The 18,933-nt window shown below is 42.4% G+C and overlaps 1 protein-coding gene across 1 annotated transcript in view; it reads left to right on the top strand.

Moving 5' to 3' along the window:
• The window catches only part of Pdilt (protein disulfide isomerase-like, testis expressed), a 31,294-nt gene extending 17,437 nt beyond the window's left edge, over positions 1 to 13,857 (top strand). The window contains 8 exon segments of the mRNA NM_001013902.1: positions 844 to 981; positions 2,845 to 2,955; positions 3,037 to 3,162; positions 5,438 to 5,635; positions 8,700 to 8,820; positions 10,880 to 11,058; positions 12,415 to 12,504; positions 13,444 to 13,857. Of these exon segments, the coding sequence (NP_001013924.1) occupies positions 844 to 981; positions 2,845 to 2,955; positions 3,037 to 3,162; positions 5,438 to 5,635; positions 8,700 to 8,820; positions 10,880 to 11,058; positions 12,415 to 12,504; positions 13,444 to 13,719 (1,239 nt within the window). The 3' untranslated portion in view covers positions 13,720 to 13,857.
• Positions 13,858 to 18,933: the final 5,076 nt, after the last annotated feature.

Here is an 18,933-nt window from a genome sequence, read left to right as displayed (position 1 = left end):
TAACAGTGGAACTGATCTCTGGGGTATCTATGTAGCATGTCGGAGACTAAGAGGATGCCTTTGTTTTCCAGCTTGAGGATGATTTTAACTATGATTCTAACAGTGCCTGTAACTATGCGGAGGCTTAGCCGGTCTCTAGGGATCAATCCCCATCCAGATGCAGTAGGGAAGATGCTTGGAAAAACACATAAAGAATTTAAATGTCACTATGAATTGTATTATGGTCACTTTCTATTGCTCTTTATTCTTTACAGTTATAAATATTACCAAGTATGTTTGCTTGTAGAAAACGAGTTTTTCATGTGCCTTAACTGATTTACTTTGGATTGACAATTCTTCATCTCTCAATAACATCCATCTTTGCTATCATGTTCACATGAGGAGAGTGCATAGCTCTTCCCTTTCTCCTCCCCCAAGAGTATTCTTGCCCCAAATATTCCTTCATGCTGAATGCTGAATCCCCAAGGCCAACAGGGCAGCTGCATCCCAATACCAGTTCACATTTGCTGTTCTGTACAGTCAAATCAAATCGCTTCTTCTGAAAGTGCTTCAGGAATTAATTTTAAAAAATTCTCAGTTCATGGGTTAGGACAACTTTTAATAAAAGGAAAAGTGAAGATATCCAGTTATCACCTTTGATCTCTGAGAATTCGCTGTGTGTGGTTCAGTCATAGTCAGAGAAACATTCTGGATGGGAAACATGCATAAAAGGAGACAGACCACCCAGCAAAACCCCAACACTTAGAAAATCAAAGGCATAGATGGAGTATTCTTTCCTATCTTCCCCTCAAGCCAGGCACTGTTGCTTCTCCAGAGAATCATGGAATGGTCTTTCCCAAACAGGATTTAGAGGAAGAAGTGGCAGAATTGTTTTATGACACCATCAAGGACTTTCCAGAACTAACGTTTGGAGCAATACAAATAAAAAATTCATTTGGGCGATTCCACGTGATCCTTGACAGCGTCCTTGTATTTAAAAAGGTAGGTCTTGGCCCTATTGATTGTGAGGGCTCTTTCACTTCATACTAAGGAATAGCACTTGGGGACAAGCTCTGGTTCTATTAACTATGACCTAAGTGTCACTGGTTAGTTGACTTGTGAGAAATCTGTTTTCCTGGTCCCCTGACTTCCCAACTTCTCTGCCTTTGCCAATATCTGCCATACATAGAATTTGGGGAGTTCCTTCACAAACCCTATTAAACTTTTGTTACCTGTAGTCTGTCTACACATCTAAGTTCTGCAGAGTAAACCAATTATAAAACCAAAGGCTTTAGCAGTTGTGGAAAATACATTTCAGGTGTTTTTTTTTATTTACTAATGATAAATACCTTTATTAAGTACTTGGATTCTTTATTAGACCTATGGGCAGAAAGTGGTATATTTTATTTATCTACCAATTATAGTAATTTAATTTTGAAATTATAATTACATAATCTATCCCTTTCCTTTCCTCCCTCTAACTATCCTATATACTCTTGCTCTTTCTCTAATTCATGTTCTCTTTTTACTTAGTTATTATATACATGCACATATAACACACACACACACACACACACACACACACACACACACAAAACTAAATGCATAGATACAACGTTCTCAGTCCGTATAATTTATAGAAAGGTCTATGTTAAACTGACAAACATTGAACACTAGGGTTAGACTAGTTATAAATCCTGACTTCAGGGTTGGGGTATGATTCAATGGTAGAGTACATGCTCGTACATGTGAAGCTCAAGGTTCCATCCTAGTACTAACCAACTAGATAACTAACTCCAGAGTCTGTCTGTAACCTAGTAGTTTTGGATAGGTTATTTCATTTCTCTGTGCCACAATTCCCTCATGTGGAAAGTGTGAGGGGTATGAATACAACAAAGAAAAAGAAGAAAGAGAAAAGGAAAAGTGGGAGACCAATATTAGCACCTTCCAACATCACCAATTGTTTGGAAATCCTACAAGGCTAAGAGAACTAACACATACACCTTGTTCGGGTCGGTAGCTAGCACAACTACAGCTTTCCAATTAGAATTATGGGACTGCTGCTATGACCAGCAAAGAGCTGGAACTTTATACATAGGACATCTTAGGACTATAACACATTGAAGCAAGAAAACAAAGACAAAAATCAAGTTTGTGTTCTAAAACCATCAGGATGGCTGGTGTCAGGGGCAGGGGTGGGGAAGCTGGAAGGAAGCAGAGGAGAGGTGGAGAGGTCAGTGTGGAAAGCATTTCAAGAGTCTAGGGGAGAAGTTTGTACCAAGTTCTGGCTGGTGGGGGTGAAGACTGCTCACGGACTGTAAGTTACCACATTACCCCTATGTTTATCCAAATCCTTCTGGGAGCAGTTACATAGCAGGATTAGATATTCCAACTATTCATTAGGAAAAACACATAGCGGGGAGGAACTCAGAGAGCCATCAGATCACAACGAAGGTGGGACCCTTTGGAGAAGAAGTCTCAGAGATGGGGCTTTAACCACAGGAAGTTGATCGGAGGTGCCTCTTGGGGAAGTCTTGGATCTTCCAGTTCTGGGTTTGCCTTTGTATCCCTGAAACCTTCAGCCACTCTTTGGTGCAATGTGGCACGGTACTCAGCCTTAATGCAAGTATTTTGGTGGATTTCAGAGCATAGCAGCTGGGACTGCCAGTCCATCACATTTGCTATCTCACATACAGACTGATTTGCTCAATGTTCCTAGTTATTAAGTATTTGGGTTATGTACTATTCCTGCCAATATCCTCAATGTTTTACTCTCATGCTGGGGTGGGATGTACTATTTACATCTGTTAGGTGTATATATTATGGAAGTTATTGCCATCTAACATGCCTTTCCCCTGGCTCAAGGGGAGAGTTGTGAAACGTCAAGAGCTTATTAACGACAGTACAAACAAAGACTATCTCAATCAAGTCATAAAGCAACAGCTCACGGGTTTTGTGATTGAATTCAACCCTGAGGTCAGTGGCAAAGGGGTCCAGAAGAACAGTGGGTACCCTTGCGTGTGTCCTTTGAATGACACGTTTTCCTTGCAATTTCAGAATAAGGACCTGATTTATGAGATGAACATCTTAAATCACATGTTGCTCTTTATCTCCAAAAACTCAGAGCCATACAGCACCATAATCCGGCATTACAGACAAATTTCAAAGGAATTCCAGAACAAGGTTTGTAGCCCAGCTCATTGTTGAAAGCTCTTTAATGGCGCAGAGGAACCGCAGCACACTCTTGAGTATAGTTGTCTTTTCTACTCACTATACATTAATTCGGAAATTATGTGCACATAATTTGTGTATGTAGTTCACAATTTACATATCAATGCTACATAATGTTTACTATTTTATTTCAGATGAGTCTGTTCTATTCTTCCTTTGTGGGGAGCCAAGCCTATGGTCTTTCATTCATCTTAGTAAATATGCTCAAGGTGTTCTTTTCAGGTCTATGTTCTACAGAGACTCTGACTTCAATGTAGAAAATACACACTCAAATCAATGAGCTAAAGTACATTTCCTGGTGCTTGTAACTTCTCTCAGCAGCACCAGTGGAAAGAAATCACCTCTTATCCCTATGTCTGTGTGTGTGACTTACTGCATCTGGACTATGAAAGATTTTTTGGTTTTGTTTTGTTTTTTTGTTTTTTTTCATTTACAGTAATTCTGAAATTAAACGATAATGTTGAAACATAAAAACAGAGCAAAGACACTGAAGTACAAACACGCTAGTTTTCAGAAAGATGCTTCCAATAACAGATACCTCTCACAAGTATTAATCTACTTCATTTCTCAGCTTTATACTTTCAGATATTTAATGTGACTGTGGCCTGGTGACTTCTCATGAGCTATAATAGTCAATACTTAGCTATGTTTATTTTTTTTAAAAAAATTACTATTAGTCTGTGGGTATGTGTGCACATGGGGATATGTATCCCACAGTATGTGTGTGGATATCAGGGGACAGCCGTGAGGAATCTGTTCTCTCTTTTTAGGATGCAGATCTTGGAAACTGAACTCCAGTGCAGCAGACGGTTTTACCTGCTGAGCTGTCTTGCTGACCTTGAACTGTATTTCCTTTTTTTTTTATTTTGTTTTGCCTTAATCCTTTAATGTAGCTGGAATTTTATCTTGGAACAGATCAGGAGAGGGAACTCTAAATTCATGTTGCCACAATTTGGGGAGAGCATCCCCAAATGTCATTACTGAGCTACAGATAACGGGTTTGACTAATATTGTCCCACCAAACCTCACCACTTTACTGCCTACTACAGTATCCGGGGTGTAGAAATAACTGATACTTATTGGATGTGTTCAAAATAGTTTAACAGTCTGTTCTAGTTTGTTATTTTTGTTTTGTTTTGTTTTATAGTTTCCATAGAGCCCAGAAGACTGGTGCATTGTCTCTTGTGGGCAAACCTTTGGATGGATGAATGACCTGAGAGTAGGTGACAGCAGGTGTCTGTGAAAACCTCTAACTCATCTCCTTGCATCCATTCTCACTTATTCTCTGCAACTAATTGTTTGCACATTCCTCTCCTCAAAACTCTCTGGCTTGATACTGTCTTTATTCTCCTCAAACCAGACCTAAGTTTCCTACTAGACTTCTGATCTCCACTTTCACTTTCATAGCGTCCGATTTCATCCCCCACGATGCTCTCCGTCACGGTGCTGGTGTCTCACTTTCCTTTCCTTTCCAGAACATTTTGATTTCCGTGTTCTTTTTTCTACTAGAGATTTTCTTCTCTCGTGTCGAGTTTCTAATTGATGAACTGATAGTCCCTGTACTGTTTGCTAAAATGGATTTTTCTCCTGGCACGCTGACTTCTCTGAGCTCGAGCCCATGTCTTAGCTCATCTGCATGGTTTCTCTGCCCCATCACTCTGTTGTGTTTTCTAATCCTCGCTTGTCATTACCTAAATGTGTTTCTCATCCATGTCCTCCACTAGAATGTAAGTTTCACAGAGCAGAGATTCCGTCTTCCACGTAGATTTTTGAATATGTACTCGGCACTCTATGAACATTTATTGTGTGAATGTATGAATAAATGGGTTACGGGTTTCCTTCATAGAGTAAGTTTGAATTGACACGTGGGAAACATTTTTCCACTTGCCATTCAGTAAACCAGGCCTTTGCCCACCTTCTAAACTCTCTAAGCAACTCTCTAAAGCAAGTATGATCAGGCTTAGCATTTTCCAGAGGAGGGAGCCAAGGCATGAAACAAGGATAAACAGAAAGGACATGCTAAGTTCCTAAAGCTGTGTGGCTTATGCACCGCATAAAAACTATGTTGAGGAGGCTGCCTGTCTGCTCGTGGGTATAGGAGTGAGTCTGCCTTGGGGTGCTCCCTAATCCTTGCTATTTGAGTTTCATTAGTTCCTAGCTTCTCAGTGGTTCCCTACCCTTGATCCGAAGGGTCCAGAGCTACAAGAAACTTTGCTTGACTTGGCAGATTCTTTTCGTCCTTGTGAATTCGGATGAACCTAAAAACAAACGCATCTTTGAGTACTTCCAGATCTCAAGAGTCAATGTCCCATCTGTTCAAATCCTGAACTTAAGCTCTGATGCCAGGTACAAAATGCCCACGGATAATATAACCTTTGAAAGCCTCAAGAAATTCTGCAATAGCTTCCTCAGCAGAACTGCCAAGGTAAGCCTGCTCTCAGGTGAGTCATGACTAGAACCTGAGCACCTCCTTACAGTCCTGTTGGGTTTTGTCCAGCTATAGGAAGAGACAGCACAGAGACCATTCCAAGGTTCAATGGAATACAGTCTCTTCATTTCTGCCTTGAATCACTGCATCTCGTGACTTCTTCTGAGGCTGGAGATATGCTGCCAGTTCTTCAGTCATAAAGAAAATTCTCAGGAGAAGTTCAGCTGTTCTAGAGAGCTGACTTGTCACCTGAAGGAGGTCTTCATCGTTACAGCCTCTTCTCAGAATATCCCCTTGAACTAGGGTCAGAAGAGAAGAGATGAAGCAAGTAGCATCCAGGAGTTAGCCTCAGAGCTTCAGAGACCCTTAACGTGTGTGTTGGCTGGAGAGGAGTAGTCCATGTTGCTGGAAGGGATAGGTACAGGAACTTAACCATAAGCACTCTTGCTGATGTCATAGTGGTTTTTTTACAAACCAAAACATCTTTGAGAGTAAACAGAGAATCCTTCAAACATGTTTTGGATAGTGACAGGCGTGATGACAGGGGTGTATGGAGAGCCTTCAGATAATTCAACATCTATGGGGACCTTACCTCCGGCTGCTTCCATCCCCTTCTGTCTGTTTCTATGGGGACCCTGTGTCCTCTGCAGCCTTCTCAGGGGAAGCTCTTCTCTGACTTACATGATCCTGAGGTCAGATGAAAAAGCTGGTGTCCTTCCTCATGCTTCCAAACCATTTCTCTATCATCTAAAATCCAATGTTCTTTGACTTTCATGCCTTTGGCATCAATTTCACCACTTCCGTCTTTTCTGTGTTGCTACCCTCTGGCCATCTCCCTTTCTTTAATGATGCAGACTTCTCAGGGCAGGCTATCTGCTTTACCATCCTTCCTAGACACTAACATCTGACACGCTTGTCTCTGTTCTCTGTGAATTGTCATGTCTGCACCATCTCAGCCACTTGGCTCATGTGCTAATAATCCAGAGCTGGAAGTTCCTCCAAAGGCCTCATTTCAAGCTTCTCCTCCTCTTAATTCACTTCACTACTGACCACACTACTAAACGCCCCACCCCTCCCATGACCTTTGATCTTTGGATCCTATTTCAGTCTCTAGGGTGACATTCTCCATGAACTTGGATTCTATGTTTTTTTTTCCCTTAACTCTGATAACTTCCTCATCCTCTTCATGTTCCATTTCTTCTATACCTTGAGGGTATAGAAGGTACACACACACACACACACACACACACACACGTATATGTATATACATATATACATATATATACATATATACATATATACACATACACACATATGTATATGTATATACATATATACATATATATATATATATATATATATATATACATACACACACACACACACACACACACCTCCAGGCAAAAATCTAACTCCTGCTGAACACACTTGTTTTATTCTACCTCCATAGTAATGTTCAAAAGGAGCTACTTTACCATGAGACTGACCGACCTTGTAGACACACCAACCAAACCTCCCTCTACCAAGAAATATTTCAGAATCTCTGTATAAATCTCTCTATGGTATTTATCTCTTTAACTTTAGGTCAATTTCTCTTCCAGTCCCATTCCTATTTTCTCTCTCAGCTCAACAGTCTAGTCATGTACCATCAAGGGAAGAGAAGTCTTTATGCTAGAGGCATCCGCACATTCTGTTATCACATCTACAATGTGCCTGAGACCCTCCCTAGCCTCTCTTTCCTCCAGTTACATGCAGGGTGCTTTTCCACTCTTCAAAAGTCAACACATTCTCTTGTGCTACTGGAACACAGATAAACATTCGCCACCTGATCAGTGATTTCCATCTGATCTGCCTATTCCCAATTCTTCATTGTTTGCATCATAGTTTTTCTTCCATGGCCAGTTTCCCACCACCTTTATGCTTCCAGTGAAAGCACCTTCAAGTCATTTCCAGAGGCTGTAAGGTAGAGGAGGGATATCATCACTAAAGAGAAGGCTAAAGAGTTTGACAGAAGCCACATGGCAAGGACTTCATAAGCATATTAAAGATTTGGCATTCCATATACCAGGAGAAACTAGATCTCCACGAAACAAATAGAGCTTTAATTGTAGGAAAGAAAGGCATAGTGAGGTTTCGAAGGAGATTCAGAGGGAATCTATGTGAGGAGCATGGGCTAGCTAGACTAGGGCAGTCACAGGGAAATGGAAAAGAGAGGGTATAGACTCAAGAGATACCCAAGAGTCAGTGATAGTATAGAAAAACAAATTCTAAGATTTCTAAAACTTTAAGCCAAAACAGCTGCTAAATTCATTCTTTCCGTCATCCATTTGAACAATTTTTACTGAGGTCTTTCTATGTGCAAATACTTGATAAAGGAAGAAAAGAAGTCCTTTATGGTGTACTACCTAGTCTGGAAGAAAAAAAATAGAAAAAAAGGAAGTGAATATTAATTCTGAAAGAAGCATGAGGAAATATTTCAAAGAACTTATGGTGGTAGAACCTCATATAACTTGGGAAATCTAAAGCATTTCTCCAAAGAGCATCTTGAAGGATAAATTTGAATTAACTGGATGGAAGGAGAGTAGAACTTGAAGTAAGGCCTTCCGGGCACTCTAGAGTGTACCAGTCAGAAGTGGCTTAGGCTTTGGGGCAACTGATGATCAGTATAGCCAAAGAAATGCAAGAGGGAAAGTAGTGATGAACTTGGGGGACACCAGCGCACAAACGCCTTGTCTTGACTCTCACAGTAATGAGGACAGCCATAGTCTTAATGGAGAAGCTAATGGCATAAGTCCCACTGTCGTCTGAGAATCCCAAGAATTGTGTATGGATAAACTGCAGCCCAGAGCTCTGACTCCCCTTCAGCACCCTGACTCCAGGCTGCTCTGGACCAGTGAGAAGATATCACTGGGTTCATGATTATCTCTGCATTGCAAATCCTTTCAAGAGTTTGTCTTTCCAAAACAAAGCCTTTCATTGTTTATAATGGAGGGTTGGGAACCCCAGTTGCTTGTTCTTTTCCATACCGGGGAGTGTTAGACCTCTTGAATTTGCTTCCTAGAAACACAAATCCAGTGAAGAGATTCCAAAATATTGGGACCAAGAGCCAGTTAAGAAGCTCGTGGGAAAGAACTTCAATGTGGTTGTCTTTGATAAGGAGAAGGATGTGTTTGTGATGTTCTGTAAGTATCTTCATGGAGACAGTGAGAGCCTAAGGGCTCCAATACTTTACAAGTATTGTTTGTGAATTCTTGGACAGTGCAGGCTTTAAACCCATAAACTCTAAAACCATGCTGAGGATTATCTCCTGACTCTCAACAACATTAGCTCAGGATGCCAGCAGCCACAGGCAACTTGGTGCCCCAAATTAATTCTTCCCATGTGTGAATGCTTTCCAGCTAATCCAGACCTATGACAATGTGTAACAGCAGTAACATGGCTGGCTAACACGGCTTTACTGGATGCAACAGTACGTTAGGACTCAGGCTTGCTTCACTGTATACCTATGTCATTATTACCTAACAAATCCTCTTGAAAGCAGCTATTGCTGTGCTTCCAATGTGTGGATCACTCAACAGAATCTCAGCCAACAATTATTCCCAGTGTTACTCAGTAAGTGCTAGAAACTGGATTTTGACCATTTTCCGTCTGGCTCCAGCACCTACATTCATGCTGCCATCCATAATTCCCCTACTTTGGACCGTATCTGATTCATCCAATGTTCCTGTGAGGTAGAGGCACAAATGTTTCATGTCAAGGACTTTGTATATAGTATATGGCATGTTGCAAGCACTCCACAAATAATGACTACTGTTACTCCATCGTAATTATTTCCACTGCCGACCAAGGACTGTGACTCTTTCCCATCATCTATAGTTTATACGCCAGCCTCCCCAAACTAGAACCTTCTCTCCATGAGACACTGCAGAAGGTGACTCCAAAGCTACTTCAGACAGGTAAAGGTAGCATTTAGTGAGCTTGTACACCAGGCCAGGCTTGTGTGTAGCAAGGTGGTGAGGATAGCACATTGCCTTTCTCCAAGATACAGGTCAAGGTCACACAGTAAACGCTAAGAGCCAAAGTACAGCCGTCCCTGTGCTGAGCCCATCATACACCCTTTCACAACCTCAATGAAGCAGACACTTGACAGCTGACAGTGCTTCTGAGAGCTATACAGCTGAGTCATAGCTCTCTGCTCCCTTTCATCGATGAGCTGAGGAAGCCTTTCTCCACTTCTGAGACACACAGAGTTCTGAGAACACTCATTTGCCTCTGATGAAAGGCAAGAGCAGCCTCATTTTCTTAGAAGCAGGGCTGTCGGATTGCACCCTGGGGCTTCAGCCATTATAGTCCTCCATGTTCCTAGCCAGGGCCTATCAGACTCCAGGGGGTGTCTGGGTGCAGCAGGCAGGAGATTTGGTCACCAGGGGTACTTGGTTGATAAATGGATAGATGAGCTTGTCAGGGCCTCTGAGGCCATTCCTCCCACAGAGCAAAACTCTTGAGTTCTGAACTTCAGATGAGGGCAAATCAGTGAGGTCTGGATTTCCCTGTTTTGGATCTCCGCTCTGGTCTCTTTCCAAAGGGCCAGCTGTCTGGGTCACTCAAAGCTCAAGGAACTTTCCACAAGGAAGGCCAGTGTCCCCTGCCAAGGGTAGTTGTCACAATTTTAAGACATACCTGTTTAGCTTCCTGGGCATATTTTCTTCCAAGGGACTAAAAGGCATGTCCGATAGTTATATAATAATATATGTTATGTAACTTTATACTATGCCATATTTGTAGTACAATCAAGCCCGACTGACCTTTCTTCAGATCCTATTCCCTTCGCTTAATTTTCTGGATGACCTTGGGTAAGTAGCTTAACTTCTGTGCTATAAACACACCATTTTCCCTCGAACATAACAACGGCATAGATATTTTCCTTGGTTTTCTCTTCAACTGCAGTGGAATACTATTCTAAAAGGAAAGGTTTTGTTTTGTTGTTTTATTTTGTTGTTTTAAAGACCATATTAACACATGGAAAATGTTAGTGTCTAAGAGAAACAGAACTAGGCTTAATTTTTATTCTGATTACTTAATAGTGATCGTATACTGAGATATAAAAATAAGCTATGGTGTTATTAAAAGAGAGTGTAGCCTGCTGAGCAGACTCGTGGTAAGAAGGCAACAGGGCTGCTACACGGCATCAGCTTTCAGAGTCCTGGACAGCAGGAGCTGAGATACACCCTTCCTTTCCAGATGCACCCTGGTCTGAGAAGTGCAGGGTGCTATTACCACTTCTGGAAGAGCTGGGTATAAAGTATCAAAACCACTCCACAGTCATCATCGCCAAGATTGACATAACAGCAAATGACATTCAGCTGGCGAACCCAGAACAGTACCCATTCTTCCGGCTTTTCCCTACTGACTCGCAAGAGGTGAGAGACTCTTGGGACCACATAGTTGAAAATGTGTCATTACTGGGAATGCAGCTTCTCTCTAGCTCAGCCTTTTACTGAACATTCTCAGTCCCAGTCCCTAGTATGTTCTCATATTCAAGTGCAGAATATTTTCCGTCATATTACAGGCAAGTTCTAAGACTTGTAATCGCACACAGCTTGAGCCCATTGCTTATTGTTGGCCAATCACCATGTCATCTGGGTATATGGATGTTTTGATAGGACAGAGTTGCCTCTAATATTGAGGCTGTCCTCTCTGTACTTCAGACTACAGAGAATAAAGGATGTCTGTGCAGGAATATTGGGCTGGAATGCTACCAGATTAAAAACATGTATCCCAGACATCAACAATCCTCTTTACACTTGGGAATCCTAGTTCTTGTCCAACCATAACCAGGACTGGTGAAACATATTCTCTATGGGGCTTTGGTAGATGGAAAATGGTATCAAAGAGGCATGAGTCAAGGTCCTTGTTTCAGAAATGAGAGGTTGAAAGTGAGGAAAAGCATGACATAGATCCATCTATGTATGCAGTGGGGGTGGGGTACAGAATCTGGAGAATAAATGGGGCTAAAGTTTTCATACAGACTTGGGACTCTGGAGAATGGTTGAGATTTACATTTGATTAAAGGACAGGTCATGAACTCTATAGGTAGGATGTATATCATGTGTGATGAGGGGGAAAGGATGACCAGATCACTGAGTGCATGTGATAGCATCCCAGTGTAGAAGGTACATGTAGTAAATCTGGGGAAAATGAAATTAAATTGACAGGATGAGGCTAAGAGCCACCAATCTCAAGTTATGTGGTAAAAAGTCCCCTTAAAGACCCACAAAAGAAAGGGAACTATTATGAATGCTTGCTGACCACACAGTAGGTGTTTAACACCATTTTTGTTATTGTTACAATACTACTAAAACCAGTTACTCAAAAGAGCAAGTGCGTGTGATACTTACCATAAGCCAAGCACTGCTTTAGACACATTTCCTATATTAGCTCATTTAATCCAACAACACTATGGGAAAGCTCTTGGAGTTAATACCATATGAGAAAACTGCATTCAGTAAGGAAGTCACATGGGTAAGTAATCCAGTCAGGGGTTAGACCTATAAAGTATGACTTTGTGGTTCATATATGATCCATTCCTCATGTCCTCTGATGAGAGAGTTCTTATCCTTATTTCAGAGCCATGGAAAAGGACACTCACAGAGGTTAAGACATTTTTGGTATGTCTAGGCTGTTAGGAATTTGATCCTGGGTTTAGTTTTATAATACTCTATGAGCAACTTACAGGAAGAAGCTCCCATCTTAATCCTGCTCTGCTGTCTTCCTAGGCTGTCATGTATAAAGGAGAGCACACCATGAAGGGCTTTTGTGACTTCCTGGAAAGCCATGTCAAGGTTAGGATTGAGGAAGATGATGAGGTAAGGCACACAACTACAGACTGGGTCTTCTCTTCACCACACAATTACCAGGAAACCCATATAACAATCATGCCAAGAGTCCCATCTATTATCTCATTCTCTCTGGAGACAGCTTTGATGCTGCCCTGGACAACCACCCACTCTGAGTGAGCTCACTGGTTATTTTATGGGAACTTGTGACAAGGAAGTAGGAACAGCAGTCATTAGATAACAGACTCTCAAGTAACATACAGCCTTCAAAACGGCCCGCTTGTCACTTTCCTGAGATAGTGATCAAATGTCTTGATGGGAGTCTGCCCTCTGGAGTTGCTGTCCTGATAAATGTGACCACAGTCACCCCTTTCTCCTAACCATGCCAGAGTGAGCCACCTTCTAGAAGATGGCATCTAAATCAGTTAAGGTACTTTCTGTTGCTAATATCAAAGTCACCTTGCCTACTTCAGTAGCAATGGGTGTTTATCCCATTTACCTAGTAGGACGCTGGCCCAGCAGGACCCAGATGGTCATATCTGCTTTCTGTCTTCCTGCTTTCTTCTGTCTTGGGAGTTTTCTCAAGCAGTCACTTCCCCATAGATGGTAAATGTTACCCCCATGGCTCCAAACTTACCTCCTCTCAGTTTAGAAAGAAAAGATCCATTTCTCAGTAGTAGTAATGTGCATGCTAGAGAGGTATCTCATTAACTAAGTCAAAGTCACCTGATCTGTCCTGGAGTTAGGGACTGGTCACCACACCTGTCATATAAGAAGTGTGCCCTCTGTCAAAGGGGTCAGAACCATAGTTAGGCACTTTATCATCTTTATCTATGAGGAAACAAAGGCCACAAATGATTCTTTCTGGGCTGACCCAGAACAGCATTACTGGTTTTCACCACAATGTTTACACATACTTCCTTACTCTGTCTTTCCTTCCCTCTCTTGTTCCCACATTTTCTTTACTAGCTATTGTACATTGAGCAAAATGAAGTGGCAGAGGAGGAAGTGTTAGCTGAGCCAGAGATGCAGCACATAGACAAGTTGCCTGAGAAGCCGCCTCTCAAGGTAGAAGACACAAGCAAACAAGACAGGCCAGCCAAAGAGTCTCCTGCGCTGGGCAGTATAAGCCAGCCAGAGGAGCTGGAGAGAAGGAAGGAAACGGCTGAGAAGGAGAAGAAAGTGGCTCAGCCAAAGGAACAGCCAAAACCAGAGAGAAAACTGGATATCAAAGAAGAACTTTAGCTTCTCTGAAGCCAGGGAGGAAGGCAACCAATTCCAGGTCCTGACATCAGTTTCTGAGTGAATCTACTCTGACAATGCCATATATTGAGTGGTAGGGTGGGTGGGGGCTATACAATAAAGCCTAATGAGTTTCTCTGATTTTGTTTCCTCATCTCCTCTTTTTCCTGATTGGTACCAACTGGAAAAGCCACTTGGTCTGGAGCCATGGGCAGCAAGGGGAGCCATGATGTCAATACCAAATGAATGTTTGTAGCTCCCTGGTCCTTTGCCTACTTTTAGAACATCATTAGAGGCCAGTTTCATTGTTCCCATTTGCAGATGCCAGAGATGGAAACACAAAGAGACTGACTAACCAGTCAGAACCACACAGTTTGAAAACTGTTGAAGTCTATCACTTATATCGCTCTAGAGCTCCTCTCTTTAACCGCTATGTAAGTAACCTCCCACGAGTTGGGCCTTCATGACTTTGGCTGTCTTGTAAGTGAGATGTAATGCCAGGCTTGCACCATAAGAAATCCAATGCCAAGCCTGTCTCTAGATAGCTACAGGCTAGTATGTGACCCACCATCATGAGGTTAGGCCAGAATCATCCCCTGTGACCTTTTCTCTTACTACTATAAACTTGATGACCTACATGATTTTACCCATTCTCCTCCATGGCACTTCACGCTCCTCTTTCCACACGACCCCACCTCTTCCTATGTGACTCCAGCTGTCCCTTTGATGAGACCCATCCTGTACTTTCTATGTGACTCCACCTAACTCTCTGTATTGCTAAGTCCCCCATAGTTTCTTTAGAGCAGAAGATGCTCTCTCTACCCTGTAACTGGTATCTTCATGACATTTAGAGTATTTCCAATTTCTCTATTCCTACAAAGTCTTGAGAAGTCTAGCATTATGGATCTCTATTTCTCCTCAGGTCTCACAGTTTCCATACACCATTCACACTTTTAGAATATTCTTTGAAGATAACAAATTCTCTCTGTGGGTTTGTTCCCTTTACCCAAACGCATGCTTTCAGGATACTTACCCCACCCCCCATCTTCACTCATCTCTACGTTTGTCATTCAATTCTCCAATGTAACCACTTCTAAAAGGCTCTCCGAGACAAGAATATTTGAAAGCATTTTGCTATTTCACCAAGTGATTGCACAATGTCTGCTCCCAACAACACCGTGACCAGCCCCATGAATACATATACTGCCTCCTTAGTGTCTGCTGTGTGTTCTGCATGGTACATCGCAGATGCTCAGTAAACATCCTTGGAGCAAATGGAATTATCAGATAGCACCTTCTCTCCAAGAGGCATGATCTCATGGCTATCCCCAAAGGAAGAGGTAAGGACATTGTCCCAGGTCCATGCTGGTCTCTACATTCATGGTTTCTAACACAGATGTAATAGCTTAAAAACAACATGGATTTACTCTCACATTCTTTGAGAGGCCAGAAATCTGACTTCAATTTCATTAGACTTGATACACATTTGTGATTCTGGTGCTTAGGAGGCAGGTGCAGGGGGACTATGATTTAAAGCCCATTGTGAGAACCTGTCTTGATTTTTTTTTCATGTTGGGTTAAAAGTCAGGGATCATCAGGGTCAGTGCATTCTGGAAGCAACCTTTGCCTTGCAGCCTCTCGGAGGGCTACCTGCATTCCTCGGCTTGGGTTTGGTCCTGGAATCACTGTGACCTCATGCTTCATCCCCACATTCCTTCTGCATTCATCTTCTAAGCACTGCTGTGCTTGTGTCCCACCTTCAGGACGCTCCCACTTCCCCCATCTCGCTTCAATTTAGTCATACCTGTATAGTACTTTTCACTCTGCGAAAGCAATGTTTGTGGGTCCAAGGGATTAGAATGTGGGTATATTTGGGGGGTGTCATTATTCAATGTTTCATACTTACACTGATTTTATGATTCGTTTTACTGGGGGGCTATTGGAACTCCCAAGAAGTAGTGAGGGGTATTGTTGTAGGAACTATGTATGTTCCCTAAGTTCCTCATGGACCTCTGTGCTTTCCACCCATCACACAAGGCAAAAGCTATTTGTATTTTTAGACCCCCAGAAGCAATTCCCTCTCTCAACCCGACATAACTGACTTGCTCACGTCTAGATGAAGCAAGGAACAGCCTGAGGCCCTGGAACTCACTGGAGCCAGATGCCTCTATGGGGTTATGTTTTAGTATTCAGAACACGATGCAAGACTCACCTGCCTTCACCTCACAGCCATGTGGCTGCCTCTCAAAGGAGGGGTCCATGGGACTGCTGAGACTAACTCACGTGGAACTGAGTCCGCTACAAGCAGTGGCATGGAGACCAAGGCTGCAATGTGCATGTTCCAAAAGTGCACCTGGGGCCTCAGAGATGAGAAGAGGAGAAGTAGCAGAAAGATAGGGTACAGATACCCCTCTATTAGGAAGGGGTTCCTCACAGCTCATTTTCTGGTCTTTCCAAATGGATCCACCTGTCACTTGAACCTCTTCTGTTTCATCAGCTTCTCAAAACCCTCCATCCCCTCAACTCCACCCTACTGAAAAGGATGGAACCACTTTTCAGTATAAGACTCTTCAATGGCTAAGCATGGAATACTCTTTACCCCTCAAGATAGAAAGTTGACTGAAGGGATAAGTCTGAATAAAATTGGCCTTCAGGGGTTGGGGATTTAGCTCAGCGGTAGAGTGCTTGCCTAGCAAGCGCAAGGCCCTGGGTTCGGTCCCCAGCTCCGAAAAAAAAAATTGGCCTTCAGTTTGCAGTTAATTAACACTAGCTAGGTATGTAACCTTGAAGATGTTACTCTATTTCTCTGAACTTCAGTCTGTTCTCCTAGTTTACTGAGATAATATAAGAGCACACACTGGGCATCTCCTGTCACCAAATAAAGTTTCCAGTACCAGGAATGGGTTACATCTAATCAGGTTGTTGGTCAAAAGAGCCCATGGAAACTCCCAAACAATCCAGGCTATTGACAAGACTTTTGATGTCTCTCCATAAACTGACAGCAAGGCCCCACTGCTGAAAACAATACCTACACAACTCACTGAACACAGAGAAGTTGAGTTGGTGCCTGAGCAGAGCCTCCATCTAAAGGTATTCATGGTCCTAGTAGACACTCCACCAAAGATAAAGGTAAACCCTTAGCCAGCCATACACCCTTTGATTTATAAGAGTGGCCTGCCTGCAAGATATATTGGTGCAATAATGGTCCAGAGCTTGAGGGAGTAACCCACCACTATCTGATGAGTTAAAGCCCACTCCATGAGATCAAACCCATACCTAACAGTGCTTGGGTGGGTGAGAACCTGAGACCAGATAGGCCAGGGACCTAGGGGGAAACTACATATGACTGTTGTGCTAAAAGAACACAGCAATAAAATAGCTCCTAGTGACATTCCACCGTATCTATAGATCAGTGCTTTGTTTATCCATCATCAGAGAAATTTTCTCTTCAGTAGATAGGAACAAATACAGAGACCCACAGCCAGACAATATCCAGAGTGAGATCCCTTGGAACACTCAGCTCTAAAAGGGATGTTTTCATCAAATCCCTCCCTTCAGGATTCATGAAACCCCGTAGAAGAGAAATCAGAAAGAGGGTAAGAGCCAGAGGGATGGGGGGCATCTAAAAATTAAAGCCTTCAAGACACAACAGGGAGGGAACACACATGAACTCACAGAGAGCCTGCATGGGCTTGCACCAGATGGGGTTCTAGAGTTGAAAGAAGTGGATGAACGCTCTGACTCCTAACCCAGAAGTTAGCCCTAATTGATAGCCACTTGCAAAAAAGAAAAAAACTAGTTTCTTCAAAGGGAGTCTCACTGGGAAAATAAGTCACTTCAAATGGTAGGTCCTATGCCCAGCAGTAGAGGGCCAAGAAAATATGAACTCAGTGTCACCTTTGGAGATTCTTTGTCAGAGAGATTTTCTTTTGTTTTTTCCTACCTTGCAGGTCCTTTGCACATTTGTTGTGGTGTCTTGTTTCAGGTTTTTGGAATTGCTGAATGTGAATGTGTGTGTCTCTACATAGATAAACATTTCTTGAGCTTTTTCTACTTCCTTCTCTTATTTGGCTGTTTTTTATATTCTGATTATTTTGTTCTTTATTTTATTATTATTTCATATTTGAGACAGAAACAGTGTGGATCCAAATGGGAGAGGAGGTTAGAGGAACTGGAAAGAGTAATGGAGGGGGAACCATAATCAGGAGTAACCATAATCAGGGGGAACTATAATCAGGAGGAACCATAATTGAGGGAACCATAATCAGGGGGAACTATAATCAGAATATACTCTATGAAAATATTCTATTTTAATGAAACAAAAACAGTCTGGCCAAAGAGAAGCACTTTGGTCATAACAATTCACATCAAATGCCCTGCCTGTGTTGACAAGTTAAGCGAAAAAATATTTCAAGAGATCCAAGTCTCCTTCAAGACCAAGTATGTACAGAACACTGTCCAAGAAGTAAGACTGCATTTGACAACAGGCATGTCTTTGACAGTGTGGTGTAATTTCAGTGAAGATGGCACTTCAGAAAGCACACTGGTGTGAAATGGAGAGAGTAGATAAATCCTTTGGGAAATTTGGTCACAAAAAGTAGGGTATAAAATAACTTGGTGCGTGTGAGATTAATGGAGTGTCTCTGTAAGTTAGTCTATATAGGATATGGGAATAAGTGAAGGAGAGAAGGGAAGACATTGAAGCACCCAAGGAGAGAGGGCTCTTCCTCCCTTAAGTGAATGATGTGCCCTTTATCCCGAGGAGAAGAGATGCAGGTTGCCTGGAAAGATGAGAGATCAACATTTGTGAAGGATGCCAGGAAGTCATGTCAAAGTAAGTCATCCCACAGGAAGTCATCCCACAGGAAGTCATCCCATGTGTGTAAATGGAGAGAGGGGTCAAGGGTTGAGCAAAGAAGGATAAGCAAGTAAATGGCTGATGCAGATACTCTGAGGATGGCCCAGCTTGTGATGAGTGAAATGGATTTAGTATTATGATGTTATGGCAAGGCTGATGGCCAGGTGGCCAGATCCTTAAATAAGGGGGCATTGCATGGGGGAAGGAGGCCAGAGGAGTGGAAAAGGAAAGTAGATTCAAAAGTACCAGAGGAGCCAGGAAGCAAAGGAGTAGGAGAGATGGGTTCACACAAGTCTTAACCCTCCCCATATGTGTATGAGCATGCACGCAGTGAGCTAGTGTGCGTACATGTGCATATG

The sequence above is a fragment of the Rattus norvegicus genome, chromosome 1 (genome assembly GCF_021556685.1).
Source record: "Rattus norvegicus strain SHRSP/BbbUtx chromosome 1, alternate assembly SHRSP_T2T, whole genome shotgun sequence".
NCBI lineage: Eukaryota > Metazoa > Chordata > Mammalia > Rodentia > Muridae > Rattus > Rattus norvegicus.
This window is presented reverse-complemented; position numbering and strand designations above follow the sequence as displayed.